We start from the raw sequence: 25,757 nt of genomic DNA on the forward strand, positions 1-25,757 counted from the left end.
CATGGAAACAGGAGCTCTGATACTCAATGTGAAGTGGGGTACTAAGGCTGGCAGCAGGCTGGTACCCCACGGAAGTGGAAGCAGAGAGATCACAGCTGGCCCTGCTGGTGGTCCCAAGGAGCAGCATCAGGGATGCTCCAGGAGCTGATATTCTATAGGGAGAGGTGCTGGCAGGAATCTACCAGAGAGTGAAAAGTGAAACAGCAGCCAGACAAAATGTGAAGAAGGCTGGGATGCTGGTGCATGGGTGGGATAAGGGGTGACTTTCAGACTTTGCTACCTTTTACAGAGTGCTAAAGCACTGCTGAAGACAGTGGTTTTGCAAGCCGGGGGTGACATTCACAAAGCCTCAGAGGACAAGAAGTGCTGATCCAGCAGCTGAGATGGGCTGTAACTGCACCTGCAGAGCTAGAAGGGAAAGGGGCACAGGGACAGCCACTGGGGAGGGAACAGGCTGATGTGGTGAGCACAGAGGGAATGTAAGACTGTTGCAAGCTATCCCGATGAAGGGAATCTCAAGGAATCAATACAAACCTCTACTGCCTATCAACTGTGATTGATTTTTTTCCAGGGTTATTTCATTGCTTCCCCCCACTCCTAGCAAAGTTAGTTTGGGTTTAACAACAGACACAGCATTTCTGTGGGGATATTGAACTTCCCCTGAGCAGGAGGAGAAGGATACTTGGGTTTCCAGGCTTTTGTGTGGGATCTTAGGTTACTGTTATATTTCTTTAGCATTCAGGAAAAATAAAACACTGAACAGCTCCTCCCTGGCTTCCCCAAAGGAAATTCTGAAGAACCATATGACAGACACAAATTCCCTTCCCCATTAATATTTATTTGTGCATGTATTGCTTAGTATAGATCTGATGCATTTTGGGCTGCATGGGAATGTGTTGTTCCTGATAACAGCGTCCTCTTCTTTGGCCATGACCATTCAGGAGCTTTATGAAAGTCATTGGTATCTACTGTACCAACAGAAGGGTTGATTTATGGTCTACTTAATGAATGCTGTTCTATTGCATATTGATATGCTCTGTGGTTAATAGCTGAACTTTAAAATGATGTGAAGGCCATGACTATGTTAAGCCTACATGAACAGTAGTGCACCTCAATGTAATAAAGTCAAAAAAATGTTACTGGCCTGCAGTTGGTGCATCCTTTCCCTCAGACCTTGCAAAGCACCATAGCTAAAGCATTCTCTGAGGTAATTTCTTTCAGAGATGAGCTAATTAAATACTAAATTGGTTATTGCGGGTGCGTTTACTGAGATTGAAAAAATGATGCATTTCTGACATTCCTCTCTGTAAATATATGTTAAGTAAGTTATTGGTAGTTAATTATCATGCTGTAAAATTAAGGCAAATAGAAGCATTTCAGATGTATAAGGCAGCTGCTTCGTGGAAATTAAATAGCATCGATGGATTATGCTTAGATAAAAATCCTGGAAGATCAGGAGTCTCGTATCATGGCATGGCATTTATTGCTTCCCAAGGTATTTCTTCTGGCTTAGAAGTGAAAGAATATGTCCATATGAGCAAGGAGAACAGTAGAAGGGTAGGAAGAAGCCTGATATGCAGAAAGCTGTTGTATTTTCAGAACAACCTGTCCACATCCCATGTTTCTTGCCCATGTGTTTGGGGCAGCTGTTGATGCTCTGTACCCACCACAGATCCCATGAGGATGAGAGACACACAGCAAAGCTTCAGGTGTGGACTATGGGGTCCCGCCACCTCATGTCCAGAGGAGGATTTACCACATGAAGCATGTGCATTTCTTTCTATCTTCAGCTCCAACACTAGTTCTGAGAGGCAAGTTCATCAGAAAGGCTCCTCTGGCTGCTTTGGAAAAGAAGCAGCCACCATGATGAGGTTTGTCCTCTTTCTGAGATCTGAACATGTGTTGTGTTCAAGGTGATCACACACACTGGCCAGAGCATAGAACCATAGAATCATAGAATCATCAAGGTTGGAAAAGGCTAAGATCACCTGGTCCAACCATCAACCAAACCCCACCATGCCCATTAAACCATGTCCATCATGCCACATCCACACGGTTCTTGAACACCTCCAGGGACAGTGACTCCACCACCCCCCTGGGCAGCCTGCGTCAGTGCCTCACTACTCTTTCTGAGTAGAAATTTTTCCTAATATCCAACCTGAATCTCCCATGGCACAACTTAAGGCCATCACCTCTCATCCTATCACTGCTACATGGGAGAAGAGGCTGACCCCCACCTCGCCACAACCTCCTTTCAGGCAGTTGTAGAGAGCAATAAGGTCTCCTGAGCCTCCTCTTCTCCAGAATGGACAATCCCTGTTCCCTCAGCAACTCCCCATAAGACTTATGCTCCAGACCCCTCACAGCTTCACTGCTCTTCTCTGGACATACTCCAGGGCCTCAACACCTTTCTTGTAGTGAGGGACCCAAAACTGAACGCAGTTTTCGAGGTGCAGCCTCACCAGTGCTGAGTACAGGCAGATTATCATCTCCCTGCTCCTGCTGGCTGCACTATTTCTCATACCAACCAGGATGTAGTTGTCCTTCTCGGCCACCTGGGCACACTTCTGGCTCATGTTCAGCCAGCTGTCGGCTTACACCCCCAGATTCTTTTCCTTTGCACAGCCTTTCAGTGCACAGGGTTCTTGCAACCAAAGTGCAGGACCTGGCACTTGGTCTTATTGAAGCTCACACAGTTGACCTCAGCACATTGATCCAGCCAGTCCAAATCCCTCTAAAGTCACATGAGTGTAAATTTACTACTGCCTTCATGATGCTGTGTAGTGATGCAGTGGTGTGATTGCTCCATTCCCTCTCAGCAGTGGCTGCTCCCTAACTATGGATTAATGAGCCCTCTAAGTATCACTTAACACTCCTAAAATTTGTTGTATTTGTTGTATAATCATAATTAAGTGATTAAGGTAAAGGAAAAAGAAAGAAGGAAAGAAGAAGGAAAGAAGGAAAGAAGGAAGGAAAGCAGGAAAGCAGGAAAGCAGGAAGGAAGGAAGGAAGGAAGGAAGGAAGGAAGGAAGGAAGGAAGGAAGGAAGGAAGGAAGGAAGGAAGGAAGAAAGAAAGAAAGAAAAGAAAGAAAGAGAAAAGAGAAGAGAAGAGAAGAGAAGAGAAGAGAAGAGAAGAGAAGAGAAGAGAAGAGAAGAGAAGAGAAGAGAAGAGAAGAGAAGAGAAGAGAAGAGAAGAGAAGAGAAGAGAAGAGAAGAGAAGAGAAGAGAAGAGAAGAGAAGAAACTTAGATGGTTATAATTTAGGTTATAATTTAGCTTCGTCCCCTTTTTCATCTTCCATATTTACATCCCAACTGTGAAATAGGAAGAGTACAGCCCCCAGCATCACTGACACCAAAGCATTCATTAGCAGCCTCACAGAATTTCTGGCAACAGGACTCATTTTGCAGATGGGTCCCCCATATATCTATGGTTCACCTATGGTGAAGGATTTGAGTATTTGGCTTCCATCTCAAACTAGCTGCCTGATGTCAGAGAAGACTGCTCAGCAAACCTATGACACAAGCACTGTCTTCTGCACTGTCAGCTGGGCTCAGGGATCTGACTATCAGGTCACTCATCACTGAGGGCTCCTCCGGTTGCTAAACCTGGTTTTACTCAGGATTCAGGAATATGCTGGAAGGATCTGGGAGAAGTCTGGTGATGAGACCACCCCAAAGAGGTAAAGACACCCACCAAGAGAATTAGAATCATTGAATCATGAAGGTTGGAAAAGACCCCTAAGATCATCTAGTCCAACCATCAGCCCATCCCCACCATGCCCACTAACCATGTCCCTCAGTACCACATGTACACAGTTCTTGAGCATATCCAGAAGTGGTGACTCCACCACCAGGGTTAGGGTTGAGGTAAAAACAAATTGTCTGCAAGACTGGATTTAGGGAATAGGGCTTCTCCACCTTAGAGGGCTGGACTGAGGTCTCTTTCAGATCTCAGGTGTTTGCAAACCCCCAGAAGGCACATGCCTTACTGAGCACCCAGGTTGCAGATACAACAGCATACAGCTTGCCCTTTTGCATGAAGGCTAACACAGAAGCTACTTGACCTACAAGTTTCTTTAGTGCTGTAAAAGTCGCAAAGCAAAAGTTATTACCACAAAAATTGCTGAAAGGCAGCTTTCAGCATCAATTAATTTTCCCTTTGAGTGAGTAAAGAAAAGGTCTTCCATTCTCCAGCATCTGCTTCGTCAGAGCATGTTCTCTTTGCTATAGGCTGTTGATTGGTCTCTGGCAAATTAAAGTTGCTTCAATTAAAGCAGCAAAATATCAAAATACCCAAATACAGCCTGGATTTGTTTATAAAGTGGGAAAGTTTTTCCTAATCACTGATTTATTATTAAAAAAAAAAATCATTAAAAGCTTAAAAATTATTAAGAGACCTCCCTAGTAAGCTCATGTGTACCTGCAACACTAAATTATTTCCAACTGCCTTGTGAAGCAACTGGAGATTAAGCTGGCTTCAGATCTGTCTTCTGATTGTGCTTTCATCTTCTACCAACACCCTGAAAGAAAATTCAGCCTGTATAATCAGTTATTTACAAGCCATCAGTTACATTTGTGCAACCTTGCATGACCTCAGTATTTTTTGAATCTCCCTTTGGAAATATTTTCTGTGACAGAAGAAACCCAGGAAAAGTTTTTTTTTCTAATTTTTAAAGCTTCATTATTTCCTGTATGGGTCAGACCCCTGAGATTCAACAGAGGAATTGCATCTGGAAAAAAGATTCCTGTATGTGTCTTGGGAAAGCTACCTGTATAGTATACTGTTTGATTCACCAGGAGTAGAGTTGTCCCCCAAAAACATCTGCCAGAAGGATGGCAGAGAGGAAATTCAATGAGCCATATAAGCCTCTGGCCACACCACGAATACACTGTAGGAATATGAGTGGAGGGCCTGTGAAATGAGTAGGGGTGGAGTGAGGAGCAGGGTTATGCTCCTCTCTGCTGCACCTGCACCAGCTCAGTGGCAGCTCTTAGGGACCAAGAAAGTCATAGAATATAGGGTTGCTTGAGTTGGAAGGGACAACCTAATTCAGCCTTGCAATGAAGAGGGACACCTTCAGCTAGATCAGGTGCTCGGAGCCCTGCCCAAATTGATCTTAAATGTCTCCAGGGATGGGACCACTTCTCTGAGCAACCAATTTCAGTGCTTCACTACCCTGAGTCATATAGGCTGACGATATTTTCAAATGTCCCAGAAAAACACAGGTCATCCATACACCTTCATGATCTACAAACCATGAACTAGCCTAAAAAATCAGATAAGTCATCAATTTTTCATCTTAAGTGATGCTATTTCATCCTAAGTCCAGAATCTGGGCAGCATCTATGGCTTTCATTGATCAAGGAGAAAACACTCCACTGAGCCTGGGAACACCAGGAGCCCTTCTGTGCTGTGCAGTGACGGAGCACTGGCACAGGCTGCGGGGTCTCCTCCTTGGGGATCTCCCAGAGCTGCCTGGACGTGGCCCTGGGCACCCTGCTCTGGGTGCCCCTGCTGGGGCAGGGAATGGAGCAGAGGCAGCCAGAGGGCCCTGCCAGCCTCAGCTATGCTGTGTTTCTATACACAAAGCCAGAATCCAGGCAAGGAAGGGAAATGATGCTAACTATGTCACCTCTCTGCTTTGTACCTCTATGCATAGCTAATTAACACAGCGCACACACCAAAAACCAGCTCTGAAGCATTAGGGATCCTGCTGGAGGGGGAATGTAATCAAGAAGCAGTTAATTGAATAAACTGAGTGTAAGTTTGTTCTGCTGGCAGCTATCCCATAAGGAGAATGAAAGGCAGAGCTGGTGAAGGGGATTATTTGCTCCACAGAAGTCACTCAGTGCTCCTTAGGAAGATGTTCAGTGTTGTCCTGGGGTGAAAAGTCTTTGCAGACAGATGTCAAACAATCTATGCTCCCCTCTTCAGATTATTTTTTTGAATTGCTTGTGATCACTAATGAGGGTGCTTATCCCACAGCACATTTTGAAATACCTCTCATTCTTTTCTGACATCTTTCACTTGCCACAGTGACCCTCCTTTCAATGCAGACTCTTTTTATTAGCTCCTACTATCCCAGGGCGGTGGACTACCATAAGGACTTGTATTTCTGATGAGTTTAAATCATCAGATACTTGTGTAATAGCATTGCTCAAATCTTTTCCACTAGCGTCAATCTTCTGTGCTGATCCTTGGATTGCTGAGTGCCTCCCTTGTATGGGTCCACCTCTCATTTTCATTTAGGTATTTTCCAAGCCTGCCTGGCAATAGTGGCAGAATCCATCGTTTATTTGCTTGCTTTACCTAAAACAGGCCACTTTGAATGCCATGAGAATAGGTGCATCTGAATAAGGGATGTGACCCTACAAAACAGATATATTTTGGAGTCTGTACATGTGTTTCACTCTGCACCCCTGGGTGTTCCTGCTGAGCTCAGGATAGTACTGACTGTCACGTTGCTGCCCTATATGATCCTCATGTGATGGTGATTCACTCTGTTGTCTCTCTTCTTGGCTTATTTGCCACATGTCCCTGGGAGCAGAAGAACATTTTCACCCTTTACTGATGTGGTTTTCTGCTCCATAGCAGCCAGCTCCTTGTTTGTCTCAAGTGCTTATTTGTTTGCTGCACAAGGGGAGGTTACTAATTTCATCTTTTTCTGTCTAATTTATGCTCCATTTCTCTTTCTCTTTTCAATTCAGCTGACACTTGATGCGAGGCACTGTGTGATCTTGTATTTGAGACGCTCAAAAGGAGCTGTGTCTCATCTCTGCCATGCAGTGCCCAGAGATTGATGGGCAATTCACTCTGGAGCTCAGTGTTTGCATGTGTACAGTACCAGTTACAACACCAAAGCTGAGTATGTGATATATTTTCTACTGGAGAAGCCAAACTGGAAGGAAAACCCACATCAAAATAAACATGCAAAGCACTTGGAGGTCTCTGACATTCTGGTACGATGTTTTTTTGTCGTTGCTGAGAGTAACAAGACGAGCTAAAGATAAATCTATTAATGTTATATGTGATGCTCAGAAATGCCTCTAAATAAATAAAACTGCTATGACTTGTACATGCATATGTGTCGGGCAATTCATCTGCATCACCTGAATGCTCTTCTCCTTCTAGATGAGAACACTGGGAGAGCTGAGCAGTGCTGAAGGGGGCTGTGGGCAGCAGGTCACTCCAGAGTTGGAAATGGATGGGTTTAAAGGTCCCTTCCAATGTAAGTCATTCTATGGTATAATTCTACGAATCTATGGTTCACCAACACTGGTGAATGAACAGTGGTCATGGCTCCCTGCACTGTGTGACAGCATGTGGCCATGATTCTACCAGCAAGATCTGCTCGCTGGGATTGCTGTCCAGTGCCTAAGACAAACAGCACTTTGCAAGCATGTAAAGTATGGTTTTAAACTGAGGCAGGGGAGGCTTAGGTTAGATATTAGGAGGAACTTTATCATTCAGAGGGTAGTGATGCACTGGAACAGGTTGCCCAAGGAGGTTATGGATGCCCCATCCCTGGAGGCATTCAAGGCCAGGCTGGATGTGGCTCTGGGCAGCCTGGTCTGGTGGTTGGCGACCCTGCACATGGCAGGGGGGCTGAAACTAGGTGATCACTGTGGTCCTTTTCAACCCAGGCCATTCTATAATTCTGTGATTCCTTGTGGGTATGAAAGTGGTGTTAGCAGCCTTTCCCTTAATTCTGTAGCTCTCTTCATCTTGCTGGTAACTGTTTTAAAACAGGACTTCTACAGTCAGTGTAGATATCTGTGCCACCAAAGAAGCTGTGGTCTGAATGACTGTGGTTTCTTCCAAAAGAGCTTAAAGGCACAGAAGAGACCCAAAGTTGTAGTAAATTTAGTGATGCTTTCCTTCAGCAGGAGCAAACAAACAAACAAACAAAAAAGGCAAAAATAGCTTACTGAATATTAGACAAAGAGAATATTTTGCCTGAAGGGTTTTACATAGGCAGCAATGTGCAGCATGAAGATAGCTCAGAAGAAATGGCACCTAATGAAAAGAGACAAGCTATGAAGAAAAGGAAAAATAAAGCAGCCTGATGAGGTGTTTAACTTCCCAACATCCCTGCTTCTCACTTCCAAATGAAGCACATACATGCAAAGATGGGAAGTTGCTCCCCTGTTCAGAGAGAGCGGGGGATGGGGAGCTGAGGGCCAGGAACAAGCTGGCATTGCAGGGGTCCTCATTACAACCAGAAAAGCACATCTTTCCCACCGCCCCACTCAGTCTTGAGTAAAGCTGGGCAAACACTTCTGCAGGATTCACTGATTTTCTCTGGTCCTCACCAAGCCAGGAGATGCTGACAGAAAAAGGCATGGGGGATGCCAGGGCTACCTAAAGCCTCAGCTCTGAGCCAGGAAGGACAAGATAAGAGATTCCCTATGTGCAGGGCGTGCCAAAGCCCTGTGGAGGATGGGCACAGCCCAGCAGCTCCTTTCCCTCACTCTGAACAAAAACTGTTCTATTTGCAAATTCTGACTCTGAGGAGTTTAATGATGCTCAAAGACCTGGGCCTGGACTTTTGAATGTCTTGCAGGACCATGCTCAGTGCTTGGCTTCTATCCAGAGACCACTGCCAAATCACGCAGATTTGTGCTGATGATGGAAATCTCTGGGTGTAACTTACATCTTTTTGGAAGCACGCTGAGACCTCACGACTCATTTCACAGAATCAAGGCTTTTATTAAAACGTCTTGATTTCTTCTGCACCCCATGAGTCTGCAACTGCAATAGCTTTGGGGCAGCACTGCTCCTGGGGGAGGTGTCAGGACTGTTGTGTATGGCTCATGTATATGCATGTCTATACTGAGCCAGCTTAGAGCAGGAGGATTAGAGCACAATGTGATGTGTCTGATTGCTGCTCCTAATCCCTGCTGCCAAACATCCCACGGGGAGGGGGGGGGACAGAGGTTTCTCTAGCATTAACATGACTGCACCATCTCCCATGGATGACAACTGACCTGATGCATCCTGCAGTCAGGTCGGGTTCAGTATTAAAATTCATACCAGCAGTTCCAGCCCCAAACTAAACTCTCCATCCATGTGTAGAGAAAGAAACTGAAGTCTCTCTGTCCCTGTATCCCTCTAACCAGAGCTACAGCACCCATCAACATGGGCAATGAGTGTATTAGCACAGAAACTTCAGGGCCAGTGGCTTTTCCCCTCATTCCCCAACCTCCCAGAGGTTGCTGTGATTTCTGATGATGGAGCTTGAATTTGCTCTGCTTTTCCATGTTATTATGCTGTCCCATGCTGTGGACCATGTGACGTGCATGTATGGGTCTGCAAGACCAGTGAGTTATGGGATGGAAGAACTCCTGGTACCCATCATTATCTGCTTGCTGCTTCCGTACAAAAGGATTTTGGAGTTTATGTTGCCCAGTGTTTGTGCAGCCTTGTCCCCACCACAAGACAAGACCCTGGGTTTGCAGGCAGCCTGAGGCTACCAAAGCCTCTCTTGCCCTGGCTGTTAGGATCCTGTTGCTTCAGATGAGAAAACACTGTTTGATTTCCCCAGACTCCAGCCCTGCATTAAGATGGTGGTGGGGACTGGCGAGGGGCTGTGAGCTGCACATTGCAATGCCCGTATCCTTGCTTTCACCGAGTGTAAGAGTACATCTCATGGGTGTATTGTGCACCATAGCATTTTAATCCTGCTGGGGATAAAATGGATTACAAAGCCATTTGGCTGCCACCGTGCACAGAACCAAGCAGTTAGAATAGGATTCAAATGCACTCAGTGCAGATATGCTTCTTGCTTTAAATAATTCCAGAATGCAGACTGGCCCAATAAACAGCACTGAGACCTTTGCTGAATGTAAGGTTAAACTATTTATGCCCTCCTTCACATGTGCATCTTCTCTTAACTTAATGAGTTCTTTAAGTCCTACAGAGCTGGGGAAGAGTGTTTTTCACAAGAACGTTACATTTCTTTCCAGCACTCAGGAGAGTTAAAACAGCTTCCCAGGGCAGGATGGCTGGAACTTAATGATCCAACCAAAGTCATTCTATAATTTCATAAGCTCATAACTCTTGGAATGAAAAGGATGTATTTAACAGAGCCATATGCAGCACCTGGCCAAATTCGGGTGCTGTGACCGCATTGCTGTGCAAGACAGACCCTGGTGGATGCCTGTCCTCTGGCTCCCACTGAGATCCATGGTGCCAAATCTCTAGTGCACGCTGTGGTGGCCAACCACCATCACAACCAGTGGGGGTTGGGATGCCAGCCACATCTCTGAGCCTTCTGTGGGTTCTGCCATGGTTGGACTTCAGTGTGGTTGGACTTCAGTGTGGTTATGCATACTGATGGGGAACCTGAGCTGTGTGAGGGATGTCAAGGTGCACAATCACAGCAGAACACGATGCCCATCATTCATCATTTGCACAAGTCAGCCAGCAGTCCCCTCACCAGAGTGCTGCAGAAACACAGAAAGAGATAATCCCTTTGCAAAGAGCTTACAATTGTGGGGTAAGCACAATCATTAAAGCTTTGAAGGAATGACTTTGCTCCCGGCCCTTGTTTCCTAGCAGGCTCGTATTCATCAACTGTGAACCTTAATACAGTTTTCACTCCACTTGTCAATTGTTAAGGTAGATGTGGAGGCTGTCAGCAAAATGTTACAGATGCAGTGACCCAGCTGGAAGTAATAGACTCCAAAACATCAAGTAGCCACACAATACCACAATCCACCACAGAGGAACATGTTCAGCCCCAGGGCAGAAGCAGGTTCCTCTGCCCAACTTTTGGCACCAGCTTTTGAACAAGGTGTCCTGCCCATGGAAGGTGACCTTTCTGCATGCTAGGGGGGAGGATGAGCTGACTGCTTGGGGTTTACCACCTCTTTTTTTTTTTTTTCCCATCCACAGTGGTTTTGTGTCAGCTGATTCTGTTTGCCTGCTGGCACAAAGGGGATGTATGGGGGAACATGAAATTTCAGCCTGATCACTTCTTCATTTGCACATTGCACCTTTCCTAAAAGCTCCTGTTTGTTTCCGAGGGAGCTTTGCACCCAAGCAAGACTGTACTGAGATCACTCACCTCTCTGCTGGGCTCTGAGTCCCAGCAATGGGGAGCTTGGCTATGAGGGATTTTAATATGCTGAAATATCCCACGTGTTTAATGGAGAGGAACGGAAGCATCACAGATTGAACTCAGTGATCCTTAGGGGTCCTTTCCAAATCAGGATATTCTGTGAGTCTAACTTTTCTGCTGGCACTTTTAAGGCAAGTGAAGTGAATCTGCAGCTTGGGAGGAGGTGAACTGACAAAATCAGGTTCTGTCCCAGTTATCACGGGGGAGGGAAGTGGACCGTGTGCCTGTGGGGTGTCTCGTCAGACTGTGCCATTGTAACATGACCTTCAAAAACCACTGGATGCCAAGGGTTTTTTTTTTCTTTTCTTCATAATTCAAATTGCAGACAAAAGTCACAGGAGGCATTCATTTAAAAGGGGTCAGGAACAGAAGCACTCATTTACCAAATCTCCCTGTGCACTCACAGAGGCGGCTGTTTCTTCCAGCAGCGTGCTTTGCCCATCTGCACGGGCAGATCCCTTTGAGAGAAGGAGATGGCTGTGGGATGTTTGAGCAGTGCCAGCAGTGGTGGAGGATGTGATGACACGAGAGGCAAGCTGTCCCCAAAACATCCCCTGGCAGCCCTGCAGGAGAACCCTTTCCAAGCTGCTGCTGTGCTGGGAAACAAACACCTCTACCTGCCCCACACTGCAAACCCAGCTCCAGAAACCTGCTTTCTTGAAATGCTGCTGTTCCCATCAGGGGGATGCTACCCCAAGGAGGGGGGGTCAACCTACCAGCAGACCTCTTGGTGTGGGAAAGCAGAGCCAGACATACTAGAATCATAGAATCATAGAATGGTCTGGGTTGAAAAGGATCTCAAAGATCATCTAGTTTCAACCCCCCTGCTATGTGCAGGGTCGCCAACCACCAGACCAGGCTGCCCAGAGCCACATCCAGCCTGGATGAGTTGTCCTGAATTAAATTCCCTCCTGAGTCTGCTCTGCAGGTCAGGTCTGCGAGGGGCTTTCAGCATGACAGAAGTCACTGTGTTAAAGGTGGTCCCTTGCTGCTGCCATGCAGTCCCTGAAGCCCCCCAGCCACCGCCTTACCCACTGATGTGGGTCTGTGTGAAAGCATCAGGGCTTTGGTGTAGATGGAACTGTAGATGGAACTGTTGACACTTTGTCAGTGTAAATCCAGAGCCACGCTCACAAGAGAAGTGTTTTATGGGCTCTATAAATAGTTTTGCATTAAGGCAAATGTATTCTCCCGCCTTAAAATAGCTTCACCTTGCAGAGGGCAAAGGAGGCTTTTGGTGCCCAAAGAATGCCTTCAGGCTCCCCTCGGGAGGCAGAAATTGCTTTTTCTGCCCCAAAGAAAACATGGCCAACAGGTAGAGACCCCTGTGCTGTGGGGGAGCCCCCTCACTCTGCTCCCCAGCATCACATTGTCACACACCGGCAGCACACTGGCAGCACTAGCCACACCAGAGCCCATTAAAAGAAAACATGCTAATTCACCAAACTAACTTTTTACCCCCCTCCCCCCCAAAATGCTCACAGCATGCCTTCCCGTCTCGTGGATGAATGGGAAACTTTGGCAATGTGGGGACCGGTGGCTGCCTACAGCCGCTCTGGCTGCGGGATGCTCTCCTTTCTTCATCCCCAAAGTGCTCCTGCAGCACTGTGAGCCTCCATCCCTCTGCCGGGGCTGCGTGGCGATAACCACGCTCTCCCCGCGCTGTCGGAGCATCATGCTTCCCCGGGGGAGAAATGCCAGCAGCAGGGAGGAAGGAGTAAGGGAACTGAGAAATAGGGAGAGAGCAAATCTCTTTGGCTCACCTTCAGGCTGTGCGTTGGGTTGACGACGCAGACGAGTTGCCCGGCGGCTGAGAAAACCCTCTTCGCTTTGTAGTGTTGAAACCGCAGGTGAATGAGATCTAAGACAGCCCCAAAGCACTGGGTGAAGAAAAGCATCCCAACTTCGGGGGTTGCTGCTGCCAGTGGCGGGCAGGGGAGGCAGCGAGGCAGCCCCGCAGTCCTTGAGGCCGGGAGGGAGTGCGGTCGGCGAGCGCTGCGCTCCGGCACGGCTCAGCATGCCTTCATATTCATCATCAAAATAAGACGGGAAGAGGCTTGCAGCAGCGGGTCGGCCAATGGAAAGGACAGAACTGTTATCCTTGAGGTCCGGAGACAGCCAATAACGAATGCCTCCCCTCCAGAAAGTCCCTGATGAATCGAGCCTGGCGGAGAATGTATTATTGAACATTACCATACATCAGCACATCGCATTTATCTTGCGATTACAGCCGGGAGTACGCAGGGCTGGGGAGATAGGCAGGCACAATTGATTGCTTAACGTCTCCATTTATTAATTGGCTTCATTTAGCGAAGGGCGCCCTAATACCGGAGATAAATGGAACGGGTAGGAGAGAAGCCCACCAACAAAACTGTAGGAAAGTGGCAGGAATAGGTGAAGCGGGCTGCATTGTGCAGCCTGGGAGGAAAATCACATATGCAGAGGGAGTTACAGCTCCTCGCAGGGTGAAGCAGAAGTAGCGCTCGCTATATAAATAGATTCACGCCTGTGCGGTTGCGGGCTTTGCTTTCAGTTTTTGTCACTCTCTGATGCTTTGTTAATGTTATATTTTGCTCCTTTGCAGGGGGAGACATTCCCGGAGCACAAATAATGCACCCTCCCCCTGCAAACAAATGAACTAATAAATAAAAACCAGCAGACATCAGCGGACGTGGGGTCCGCTGTAACTTGGGGTAACTCCTTTTAAAGTCAGCAGCGTGTCTGGGTTGGATGCAGAACGCTGTAGGTGCAGGATGCCGGAGCTGCAAGAGCACGCAAAGGTACAGAGCGTGCTCCTAAAAATAATGAAATGTGTGATGCATGGGAGCACATGCACGGGGAGGGACTGCGCTGGGAAAATGTGGCTTCTAAATCAACAGAATAATTAAACACGCTGAAGGCTTTCGCTTCTCATTCATCCGCATATTGGTGGGCAGGAAATTACTAATTAGCCATTAGGTTGTCTTAGGCATTAAAAAAGAAGGAATTAGGGAAGCAAAGAAAGAAAAAAAAAAAAAGGTGCTGTTGTTGTGTATCATTACTGGCATGTATCTGTGCTGGTGGGCAGGGAGATCTGCTGAGACACTGGGGCTCATCAAAGCAGAATTCCCACCACCAGGTTATCTGGGAGGCAAATGCACTGAAGCAGCCAAGGGAATAGGAAAGCGCGTTCGTTCTGTGGGACAATCTTGTGTGTTGTGCTGCTCTGCTTGTTAATAAATCAAAGAGGGCTAATTTAATTAGCTCTCTGCCAGAACTTCCTATCAGGGTGCTCTTTAGGATTGCTCACTAAGTACTCATATGGCTCGTTTAGCCTTTGTAATCCTTCCCCCCTTCAAAACAGACGAAAGTAGCTTTTCTTTCTTCTTTTGCCTCATTTTAAAAGCAATTCAGCTCTGGGGGTGAGGGATGGAGCAGCCCATGTACAGCATCTGCATCAGCCTGGGACTGGGTGGTCACTGCTGTGAGCTCCTGAATCGATGCTGCAATACCGGCTCTGCCAGGCTGCAGAGAGCTGTGCATAAAAATAGATAAATAAGTGGAATTTTGCAAACATTGGAACAGCTGACGACACAACCCACCCAGAAAACATCAAAGCTGGGAGGAATATGTATCTCTCAGTTCTTCACATTCACTTGTAGATGAGGAGATAATTTTTGCAGCGTGGAAAGAGATTTGGAGAATATTTTCAGACAGGCTTAAGGACAAGCGAGTGAATTGATTTGCTTAAATGTCTCCTTTTCTCTGTTCCCAAAGTAACGGCAGGCATCCAACTATTTATTATTTATTTACTGCCAGTGTGCAATCTGTAGCTGCACGAATGCTTCAAACCGGCAAATCTCACACTACGAGGCATCGGTGCAAGGACTCTCAGGTTGGGTATTAGGAAAAACTTCTCTGAAAGAGTGGTTGGGCAGTGGAATGGGCTGCCCAAAGGGGAGGTGGTGGAGTCACCATCCCTGAAAGTGTTCATGAATTGTGTAGATGTGGCACTGAGGGACGTGGTTAGTGGGCACGGTTGGGATACGGTTGACGATTGGACTGCATGATCTTGGTGGTCATTTCCAATCTTCATGATTCTATGATTTGATGACTCTGCTGTCAAAGCCTGAAATAAGCAAAAGGTGCCCAGCCTCTATATTCATTATTGCCACTGGACTGGTTCACTCAAAACTGAACAATGAATTGGAAGGCCTGGGCTTCAATCTAATGTCTTTTTGGCTGGGCACTTCTGGAGAATCACATTCCTAATAGCGGCTCTTGCTCCCTTCACATAGCAAAGCCCAAGCTCCTTCTCATCCCTACACCTGGGATGACTACTTGCTGGTGCAGATGGCACCAGGGGCAGCCCACATGGTGCCCTGAGGATGGAAAGACCCCAGTTGCACCCTCAGATCTACCTTTGAGGGATATTATTTGGCCACTCAAAAAATCCCTCCCCTCTTTTAGCCAAGTCTGTTTTCTGCCTGGCAAGAGGATGTAGGGAAAGCGTTTGGGCCACCTTGGCACCTCTCCTTTAAGTGTCTGCATCTGAGTGTGTCTGTCCAGACCCCTTTACAGGTTTGGATGAATGGGGCATTTGAGGATGTGTTTCCCCTGAGCCAGCTGGTGCATCCGGCAGCTTTCCTCATCCTTTGGATGTAAGCTTGCTATATGAAGCTCTGTCTGCTCTCCTGCATCTTACAGCAGGTTTTGAGGAGAGGTATTTGCACTACCAGTTCACATTTTCCTCTGACATTCACCTGAAATTTTAAGTAAGAGCACAGGAGATGTCCTGCTGGCTCAGGGCAGTGTCCCCTCCAGCTCAGTACTGTGTCCCCAGCAGTGAATTCCAGAGACGGAATTTTGGGATGGCACAGGGTCAGCACCTGCCATCCACTCTCCTGATATTCCACCAGCATTTACTGCTGTCCAATTGGGGCACTGGATATCAGCAGAGCAGAGCCAGTAATTTTTGAAGCTGGAAGGAGAACTGTAGCCCTCCTATCTGTCCTCAGTAAAGCGTTTGTCCTCTATGCTAACTGCTGCATGCCCATTCTTTCTGAACAACTTGGGTTCAAGGTTCCCCGTGAAGGATAAGCTAAGGTTGTTTATCTTTGCCACTAATATTTTGCAACACACTTTCAGTTTGAATTATTTTTGCTGCATAGGCTTCTATGTATAGAAAGTCATCCTATAAAGTGCTTTCTCTTGCTGAGCTGACGTGGCCTCTGGTGTTGCAGACCTTCTCCATGTGAAGATACAGCTTTGCCTGAACTGTCCCCCAGCAAACCAAACAGACCGATAGTATTTCCCTTGCAAAGCACCTTTTACCTGAGATCAGATCACTCTTGCAGCTTCTCTATGCATTTTCTCAGCAGCCTTATTACCTCTTCCTGAGCCTGATCCATTCCCCCTAGCTGATGCGTGCAGAAGTAAAATGGCCCATCCGGCTCATAGCCTCATGGTGTGCTAGTGATGGGCACAGAATGTCCACTGCCATCCTTCCTGCCCCATTCCTACACCTCCTCTTGTTTTCACACCTTCAACACAGCTACATGGGAGACAGAGCTGCCGGCAGGCAGTGAGGGCAGCTCAGAGGTGTACCCTCCTATTACCTTCCCCAGTATCTACTTAGTGAAGTGGAAGAGAACATCAACCAGACTATTTCTTTTTTAAAAAATTATTTGTTTTGGTGGTGGTGGTGGCTTTCCAAAGTGAAGTAATATCAAAAGTTGTTGCCTCTACCAAAATCTTAATTATTTTACCAAATAAATTTTCAACAGTCCGTTTAGATGACATACAAAGCTATAAACAGTAAACACAATGGAACTGCATGGATTTTTTTATGGAATCACAGCGTGGTTGAGGTTGGAAGGTACCTCTGGAGCTCATCTGTTTAACCCCTGTGCTCAAGCAGGGACACCCAGAGCAGGTTGACAAGATTTAGTCAGGATATGATCTTAAACATCTCCACAATTTTCAGTTTCTCAAAAGGCCACATTTTGTCAGGCAAGAAGTATCAGAAGCAGCCTTTAATGCAATTAAATAATATGTCAATTAAAATACACATGATAAATGTCACCAGTAATTCTACTGAACTAGGGAAGAAGCCGAAGTTGGTGAACTGGAACCAATTTTGCAAAGATGTGGTTCTTCACATTTCTTTCCCCTCAGCCACATGCAGTCATCACCCTCAGAGCTGGATATAATAGCAGGGGATGCACGAACACTTGGCCACATGTACCCCCATCCATCACAGGGCAGAAGTCCTTCTTGTACCTCGTGGCTGCCCACAGAGTGTGGTCACCACACAGCTGAGCCTTCCACATTAACCTTCCCTCTGCAGAAATGGACATTTCCCTCTGGCATTGAGGACACTAGTATGACAAGACTCTTTTTTTGTTATTCCTTTCAAATATGTCCATCCTACATTATTATTAGTCATACACGAGTTTTCTAGATCCTGGGTCAAGAGGGGAATTCTTCATTTCTCCCTGGGGCACATCTGCTGCCTTAGGAAGGAGGTTGCTGCCTCCATTTTCTTATTTTTTTCCTTCACCCTGCTGCAGTTGGTACGCTCTCCCTTCCTCTGCTTACTTATTAACTGGGGAGCTCGTGGCAATATCTCATGCTGCTTCTCTCTGCAAATGTTATACTCGAGGCTGCATCTCCTTCAGCTCTCACCAGCAATCCGGCAGCTCAATAAAGACACATTACACTTTCATGCTGTTATTAGATAAAGTAACTGCCATCACTTCCCATTCAGAGTGGCTGCCTGGTGCCCGCATTACCACAAAGATGTATTTCCACTGCAAGCTTACTGAGTGCCCAGTGGAGGATCCCAGTGCTCCCTGCCATGACAGCACAGAGGAGGGCTGGGCCACAGCCACCTCCATTGCTTGGTACTGGAGAGAAGACAAAGCACCAGCAGGCAGTGGTGAGGGATGGAGGAGGCTCCATCTCCTGCTGACTGCATGTGCAGCAGCTTGTTCAGATGCACCCTCTAACTCTGAGTAGGTTTTGAGAGATGGAGCATTTCTCATTTTCCAGGTCATGAGAATAATGAATAATTCAGGTTCTCTTCAGAGCTTTGCATCCTATGTTCATGTTTTCCTCACCTTGGATTTCCTGTCCTCACAATCTAGTCCAGGCGAACTGAGGAGAAGTTCACTGAGGATTTTTCAGCCACCAGAAGTGATGTGCGTCTTCCTCTGCTACATGCCAAAGTCTGTGTTTCCATTAGGTACCAGGAAGAAGCTGACCGGGACATTGCAGGTTAAAGCAGATATCTAAAATGGGTTGGATGACTCTCCACAAAATCACTTTTGCTTATTGCACATTTGCAGCTCTCACAGACCACAGTCCTTTGTAACCAGCTGAGATGAAGCCCACAGTCTGTGATCCAGATTGTGCCTATTGCCTCTTGTCCTGGCTCTGGGCACCACTGAGTAGAGCATCCCCCCTTGCATTCCCTTAGAGTAGGCTGCAGAGCCTTGGTGACCCCAAATCACTCTGGGCACAGTGGGTGCATCCCATTGCAAGTACCTTTGTGCCCCATCCAGATAAGAATCTCCATGACAAGACTGTGGTGAGCTCAGCAGCCTCCACCGTGACCTGAAAATCTCACCAGCTCCTGCGATCCCAGGGCTTGGCAATCCCACCTGCCAGGCAAGACACGTAGCTTTCCTGAATCTATATTTACTCATTTGAAAAACATGCCTGACAATGTCAGTGCTGCCGAGGCATTGCTGCACAGCTCAATTAGCTAATGGCACAAAGGCACAGAGAGCGACGTGGACAGGAGGCAGCACACAGTGCCAAGTGCCATTAGAATGATTACCGCATCTCAGCGTACCTCCAGAGGCAGCCATCCCTCATGGTGTGCACCGACTACCAGCTTGCCTGGATCATGTGTCTTCACCTCTGTATGTGGCATCCCAGAAGCCAGTAGTGTTTTCTCAAACCTTAGGTAGTTAAGGCTGAGCCCACGTAGGGCAGGGATGGTGCAGAAGATCTTGTCTGCCCACAAGCATGAACAAGAAGGATGTTAAATAAGGAAGATTTCACCTGAAGCACCAAATCTTCTTTTCATGTTCGCACATGGCACAGCAATCACACCAACTGCATGTATAGACAGCTGAAATGGCAAGTGAAGAGACAACATTTTACTCTTAGCCAACGGTGTTGATTCTGTTTTGGGGCAAGCCACAGGAATAAGCACTGTTGCTTTTTCTTTCCTTCATAAATTTAATCAAATTTACTTGATCTGTAGAGGAGAGGAGAGGAGAGGAGAGGAGAGGAGAGGAGAGGAGAGGAGAGGAGAGGAGAGGAGAGGAGAGGAGAGGAGAGGAGAGGGGAAGGGCTCTGCAAAGATCAGCAAGTGCAACTGTAGATGTCTTAAATGAGTTAAATGCCTTGCAATGAAAACATCCCTCCGCCAGCAGTAACAGCTTAGGAAGAGCTTCCAGAGTGGTGTGCACATAATAGCACTGGGACTGAAAATGTGTATGCTATTAATCATGGTCCATCACAGGGTCAGGCAGTAATTCAGTGTTTGATTTCTCTTTTTTTTTTCTCTTTTTTGTTCTTAATGAGGGGATGGGGGTAGGGATAGGAAGACTGGAGTGGGGGGTGGCACTCAGTATTTCAATTTTACAAAAATATTCTGAGCCTTTGTTGTCTAGTAAAACTGAGCACACCGTTAGCTCAACAGAAAGCATCAAAGCTGGTTATCTGGGGGGTCTGCAGAGACTTCATTCTGGGGTATTTTACATTTTAAATGGCATTTTATAAAACCGGGATACACTCAACACTGAAAACCTGACTTATTTGAAAGTAATTTCTGTGTGACAATGGCACGCCTCAGGGTTTGCCTTTTTTTTTTCCTTTTAATGTAAAGATATCAAATCATCAAATGAATAACCCCGTGTTATTTCACCTCTCCGTATGAAGCAAGCCCATCAGAGATACTTTCCTTAATTACTCAGCGATCCCACTGAGATTAATTTATCTCCAGGGTTAAAATATGCCAGGCATTTAAAGTGCAAACCAAATGATTGTATTAAAAGTTTACCAGAAGGACTATCGATATTTCATGTGTGTAACACCCCTGTTCAAATGATTTGGAAAGATGGCCGTGATATATTCCATTTAATTATTTCTTTCAATAGTTTTATAAATGTGCTCTCTACGGTTTGCAAGCAGCGTACATCTTGATTATATATGACATGTTTGTTTTTAACTAAAGGAAAATCGATAAAGAGGCTCCTCTTTTTATTTAATGTCGCTGTTGGATTGATGCTCACAATGAAAAAAATCCGCACAAATATTAGTCGAATCATAAAAATCCTAACAGGCTACTTAACAAAGCGTAAAGAATAGATGTTTTGTTTTGGAGTTGAATTAGAAATGTAAGAGCTAGAGGAAAAGGCACTGAGCAGTGCCTTCGCCCTACCGCCATAGTCATGGAGCCATGTGCAGATTTGGGGTTGGATTTGAACTTTCTGGCTCCAAATCTCATTTTTTCCCTGGTGTGCATTTCATGGTTTACCACCTCATATGTGCTTCTGCTAGATGTGTGCTGAGGAGGAGATGCTCCAAGGGCAGTTTTTGGACATATGGTCTGATTTTTGGGTGGTGCTGTTTTGAGGCAGCAGTTGGACTCGAAGATCCTTATGAGTTCCCATCCAACCTGGGATATTCCATGACTCTATGCTTCTCTGAAATGCTGCTGTTAAACCAACCTGGCAAGTAGGTTCAGCTATGTATAAATTGAAGCACCAAGCTGTTATTTCTCTGCTGATTCGTGGTGCTCAGTAAGGTTCTGTACAAAAAAGCACAGTGACACAAGGGCAGAAGACAATTCCTTTCCACTGATGGGGTTTGTGGGTCAGAGCCATCCCAAAGGATAAAGGTAATAGTGAAGAGAGAAACAGAGGAGGGAGACAGCACCCAGATGAATTCACACTTAGCAGTTATTGTTAACATTACTGATTTATCTCATGAGAAAGCATAAACAAAGAGGATTTCAACGTTGTTTGGTTCTTATGCAACGATCTTTTCCACTGTTTGCAGACCCCTCCGATTAACTTCTCCTGGAAGAGAGGGAGCCCTTCTAGATGGTTTTCTAAGGCTTTGTAATTAATGTAAGAAGAGCCCTGAGGGCGTTTGATTTGTGTTAGAGTGTCAGTCTCATTTACAGTTAATTTGGGATAGATCTACTCCACTTTGCTTTGCTGGACTGTAGCATGGAGTCAGATGTGTTTATGAGATGCACTTTATTACCAGCAGAGATACCCTAAAGCCACTACATCAATTTACAAGTACTTAGTTGCTGCTTTCCCTTAACCCTCTGCTGGCTGACATATTTGCATTTTGTGAATTTTATAGGCAGCAGTCCATTGCTGACTGTGTCAAATAGCAATTTCCTTAGCTAGTGGATCCTAATTAATGAGACAGGAGCAAGGAAGCCACCTGTATCCTCGTCATTCTGTCATGGCACCGTGGCACTTCAGCTCTTTGTGTGATGATGCAGGGGGGAAAAGGGCACGGGAATGGCTTAGTAGAAAGCACACAAGCTATTTGAGCACCCCTGTGCCCTGGAAGTGCTGTGAGCACTCATATGGAATCACAGAATCAGAGAACCATAGAATGGTTTGAGTTGGAAGGGATCTTAAAGCCCACCTGGTTTCATCTTTCTGCCATGCGCAGTGTCACCCATCAGCTCAGGCTGCCCATGCCCCATCCAACCCAGCCTTGAGTGCCTCCAGGGATGCACTGTATTGGGAGAGGGGCCTCTGAGGGGAAAGCAAACAAAACCAACAGAAATAAAGCTGTGTAAAAAGGGAGCTCAAGCTCAGATGTTGCTCGATTCGCTAGAGTGGAGAAGAAAATTGATCCTGATGTTTTCCAATGAAGAACGGCATTTCCACTCAATAAAAATTTTGAAGAACATGCTATTCTCAACGATTTTTCAAGATCTGAAAAGCTTTCATTGCCAACAAGTTCCAAAATGTTTCCATTTCTCAGGGAGAAACTTGAACAGCATCAGCACAGAAAGTGAAAGTCCCTAATCCTGGGGAGAAAAACGATTGGCCATCAGCTCTGGGTGGAATCTAGCAACAGCTCTGCAGACAGAACCCAGGAACACATTCCCATCCTGTCCTTTAACTTCATTGGCAGGGAAAGCTTTCCTTTTGTTTAAGTCTGCAGGGCAGTTTCCTTCCTGCTTTATCATGAGGGAAAAGCAATGGTGACACTGCATGGCACTGGGCACAGGAGATGACTTGATGCTCTGCATTAAAGTCAGTCTTCTGAACTCTTTGCAGAAAATAAAGGAGATAAGTTAGCAGCTTTTGGACCATTTTTCTGCTCCCAGCACATTAAGGTCAAAGTTGGGTCAAGTTAAGTCCTGAAGAGAGGGCAGTAAAACACGGATCTGCAGGAAACGCCAAGAGAGTGAATGTGTCAAGAGAGATTAAATGGAGAGCTTACATCGGATGGAAGAGTAAATACGGTTAACACAAAGCACTTTAAACCAATGGTAAATGACAACTATGTTCCTTTGCTCTTTATTATTAAATCGTGTTGAGTTAATCTGGCATTAAGTGGTATTTCTGTCTCTCTCCTCTGTCACACAGATGCATCATTCCTGGGCAGCACTGGCCTTGATAGGTTTCATGGGATTTTTTGGCCAGCAGAGTGGGATCAGCCTCCATCTGCAGAGGTCAGAAACATTCCTTTTCCCTCCCAGTCTCCTCACCTTTGTTTCTAGACAGTGTGTCTAGAAAAAAGAAGCTTGCAAGACAGGAGCATATTCTGGCTAGACTCACCTTGGCTTCTTCTCTTCTTCCAAATCAAAAGATATCTATCTTGAAGGAACTTCCTCCTTGTGAAAATTGCAGTGTACCATCCCTGTCCCAGACAAAATATGACATTCAAGTTTGGAGAAGGCAGTAATGAAGAGGTGATCTATCAGAACGTGTTTTCTCAAATGCCTTGCACTGTCTTGAGAAATGAGGAGTGATGGGCCTCAGCTACATGCAGAAACAAGATAATCCCTTTAAAATGCCCTCTTTTTTCTATAGCCACTCTGGATAGTGGAAAGAACAGTCCCAAAAATTGCAAATGAAAAGATTGTGGATTCTCCTTGTGGGAGAACTGCAAGATTTTCCACCCACCTCTCATGTCATTTGGACAGCTTTCAATTATTTTCATCTTGACCTCAATGCTGAACTAAAATAGCAACAATTCCTGGAAATCCTCCTGAGCTTTCTGGTGTGGCCCCAGTATTATGCTTCCAAAAGTGGAGAATGACTGCATTCAGTTATTCAACCTTGATTGAATATATGGATTGGTCATGTCTCAACTTTTGCTTTGATCTTTCCATGACCTATGGTTTTTTTTTTTTTGTTTTTTGTTTTTAATAGGGAAAACCTTATTATTTCAAAAACAATTTCCATCAACCTTGGAATAGATGAGAGGCTGCAAAATCCTAATGGAAGGTAAATTACTGGGGTTTTCACAGCCAGAGCCTCTCTGTGGCCTGACAGAAAGGTTAACCATTTAGCACCTGCTCAATCTGAATTGAGAATTCTGAATGCCATTTTCCAAGGGAATGAGAATCTGACAGAACTAGACATGGTGCATTAAGCAGCAGGAAAGGCTTCTCTACATTTCTCCAGCAGCTCTGTTCTGTTCCAGCTGAAATGATCCTCTGGCAGGATGGGAATATAGAGCAGGTTTCCTGCTTACCTGTATGCTCTCCTCTTTGGAGCTATATGGCAGATTTTTGGACAGGACCTGAACGGGCCCATCTCTTGTTCCTCTTTCATACGTTTGATGTTTGCTGTGTGTATCCGTACTTGTGCCCTTGCAGTGTGACATTTCTATGGGCATCTGCATTACTTCCACAGCAGGCCAATAGGAGAGCATCTGCTGCAAGGGATGGTTATTCCACGCAGTAGGAGGGTGCATTTTTAGGAGTGAGGAAATCCCATATGGGGAGGTGGCAGGTGATTGATCTGCAGTAGACTGACCCATCAGTAGTCAGCCCATCCATCAGTGTCAAAACCCCGAGATGTGACAGGCTGTGACACTACAGGACTGAGGGTTTCTTCCCATTGCCCAGGTCATGGCCATCTCTCAGCTGCTAGGCAGGGGCTCGTGGCCACTGAGGCAATCTGCCCTCTGAAGCAAATGAGAAATTTCACTTGTGCACCGAAATCGGATTCCCACCGAGGTGTCTTGATGGCAAAGCCAATTGCTTTAATCCATTAAGCTACTTTAGCTCCCTGTCTTTATCTGAAACTCACAGATAGAAAGTGTCACTGGAAACCTGATGGACTTAAACTACTTAGTGCAATCAGCCTTCCTGGGTGCAAAGTGTGTTTTCTTGGTTACATTTTTTAAAAAGGAAATTGGGAAAAAAAACCAACCCTCTATTGCAACGCTGGATACGTCAGTTTAGAACTGAACCTTCGTCAAACAACCTGTGCCAGCCAAAAAACATTTCAGAAGAGCAATGGGACAGAAGTGGCATATGGTGCTTGATTTGAAAGTGGTTGCAGCCGGAGAGCCCATTTACTTCTAAAAGCAAAGCTATTCCAACACATGCACTAAAAAGTGTAGAGTCTGTTAAATCAGTCAGGCTACCAATAGACACTTGTGTGACAAGTTGATTTTCCTGCCTCTCCCTGTCATTTGGGAGAAAGAGGAAGCTTCCCACATCTATGTGCTGAATCCAGCCATCACAGATGTGTAATTTAAGGTATGCGCTGGCACTGCTGATTTTTGATGGCTGTGAGCAGGGTGATGCATAATGAAAACCGCTTTTGGTGTCTGGCTTTTAAAGACCCCGAGGCCATTATTATGCTGAGATTTTGACGAGGGGCAAAGCTAAAATGTAACTCTCAGATGATCACCTCCACTTCTGCCTCTCACCGCTTCAGCTCCAAATTTCCACAAGCTTGCTATGAGTTGCTGGAAAGTCACGAGTCTGTGAGGAAGAATTTGGGAAAGGTCATGGATCTGGCAATGACTATGAGGGCAGCTCCCAGGCTCCAAGTCAAAAATCTTGCAGCAGCAGTACCTTGCCCCCTAGCTGAGCTGTGGGAGCCCTTACTCTCCACGGGTTCCTACTCAAAGGCACCTTGAAACCTTGACCATGTTCTTGGAGACCAAAATAGCAAAGGGTGAGAAAGTCTCAGGGACAGCATTTTCCCAGTGAGGAAATAGTCCGTGCCACAGCTACTCCTTCACAGTAGAGACGGGCTCAGTGGTGGTGCCAGAATGAGAACTTGGTGTCTCAGGTGTCCCAAAGCCCTAACGTCTCAGGCCCATCCCACTGGCCAGATAAACATGAAACCTGAAATGCTTCATTACTCTTCATGATGTTATTAAAGGCAATGAAGTGGGGAAGTATTAGAGGTGAAGGCTATTTCCAGCACCACTAAATCAGGGAGGGACGTAACATCTGCATAAGGTGCTCTCTTAGAAGCCTTTGACAGACAAAGGCAGAGGTAGCAGGAAGATTTATCCTTACACTGTCTTTTGTGAGTCACTCAGGCATTTTATTCCATCTCTTTCCCTTTTTATAGACATTTTGCTCAACAAAAAGCTCTTTTTCTGCCACCTGACCACAGCATGGAACA

At 46.0% G+C, this 25,757-nt stretch overlaps 1 protein-coding gene across 1 annotated transcript in view; it reads right to left on the minus strand.

Annotated features, from left to right (window-relative positions):
* Nucleotides 1-13,341, minus strand: part of SIAH3 (siah E3 ubiquitin protein ligase family member 3) — a 37,209-nt gene extending 23,868 nt beyond the window's left edge. The window contains exon 1 of the mRNA XM_090131618.1: nucleotides 12,888-13,341. Within this exon, the coding sequence (XP_089987744.1) occupies nucleotides 12,888-13,022 (135 nt within the window). The 5' untranslated portion in view covers nucleotides 13,023-13,341. The remainder of the gene's footprint in view (nucleotides 1-12,887) is intronic.
* Between the last annotated feature and the right edge of the window lie 12,416 nt (nucleotides 13,342-25,757).

Source organism: Phasianus colchicus, chromosome 1 (genome assembly GCF_987193195.1).
Source record: "Phasianus colchicus chromosome 1, bPhaCol1.hap1.1, whole genome shotgun sequence".
In the NCBI taxonomy this organism is placed as follows: domain Eukaryota; kingdom Metazoa; phylum Chordata; class Aves; order Galliformes; family Phasianidae; genus Phasianus; species Phasianus colchicus.